The sequence below is a fragment of the Arachis ipaensis genome, chromosome B06, assembly GCF_000816755.2.
Source record: "Arachis ipaensis cultivar K30076 chromosome B06, Araip1.1, whole genome shotgun sequence".
Lineage (NCBI taxonomy): Eukaryota > Viridiplantae > Streptophyta > Magnoliopsida > Fabales > Fabaceae > Arachis > Arachis ipaensis.
In genome coordinates, this window is record NC_029790.2 from 135564820 (window position 1) to 135565636 (window position 817).

Sequence of the window (817 nt, forward strand, 5' to 3'; positions counted from 1 at the left end):
CCATCCATCTTCATAGATATAAAAAAAATATAGTATCACCGGGAGAAACCATTGTTGTTGTTCTAGGTCTAAATAGAATAATCTTCCCTTCAAGTTTTGATACCCCTATAAATATCCACATAACCCACATGCTTGTTACTTTGTTAGATAGGGTTTGATGTTATATATAGTACGTAGCCATAGATTTCTAAACATGGAAGATAGGAATTATTTTTGTTCTACTAACTCATCAGTGATAAGTCGGAATAGAAATAATAGAAGTAGAAGTGATAACAGAAGTCCTGGTAAGACGAAATCAAAAGTTCAAAAAGAAAAATCAAACAAACCCTATAGAGGGATAAGGATGAGGAAGTGGGGAAAATGGGTGGCGGAGATTCGAGAACCTCACAAGAGGTCAAGAATATGGTTAGGCTCGTACATTACACCGGTAGCGGCCGCGCGAGCATACGACACGGCCGTGTTCTACCTCCGAGGCCCCTCGGCCCGGCTCAACTTTCCGGAGTTGTTGTTTCAAGATGAAGGAAACAAGGATGGTGGTTGTTTGGAACCAGAATGCGACATGTCAGCAGATTCCATACGCAAAAGAGCAACACAAGTTGGAGCAAGAGTGGATGCTCTCCAAACAGCACTTAATCATGCATCTTCCAACAATAATATTAATAATTGTTCATCAACTTCCTCTCTCCTTCAGAAACCTGATTTAAATGAGTTTCCTAAACCTGATGATGAAGGAGATTCTCTTGCTTTCTAGTATTTTATTGTATGGTTGGAAATATCTATCAATATTATATATATTCATATATATATAATGAATTTG

The 817-nt window shown here is 38.1% G+C and overlaps 1 protein-coding gene across 1 annotated transcript; it reads left to right on the forward strand.

Moving 5' to 3' along the window:
• LOC107648576 (ethylene-responsive transcription factor ERF011) lies at nt 7–817 on the forward strand. The gene has a single exon (XM_016352388.2). The coding sequence runs from the start codon at nt 158–160 to the stop codon at nt 749–751; it is 594 nt and encodes a 197-aa protein (XP_016207874.1). The 5' UTR covers nt 7–157; the 3' UTR covers nt 752–817.

Coding starts and splice junctions, on each gene's coding strand:
- LOC107648576 (XM_016352388.2), top strand. CDS start 158: ATGTTATATATAGTACGTAGCCATAGATTTCTAAACATGGAAGATAGG.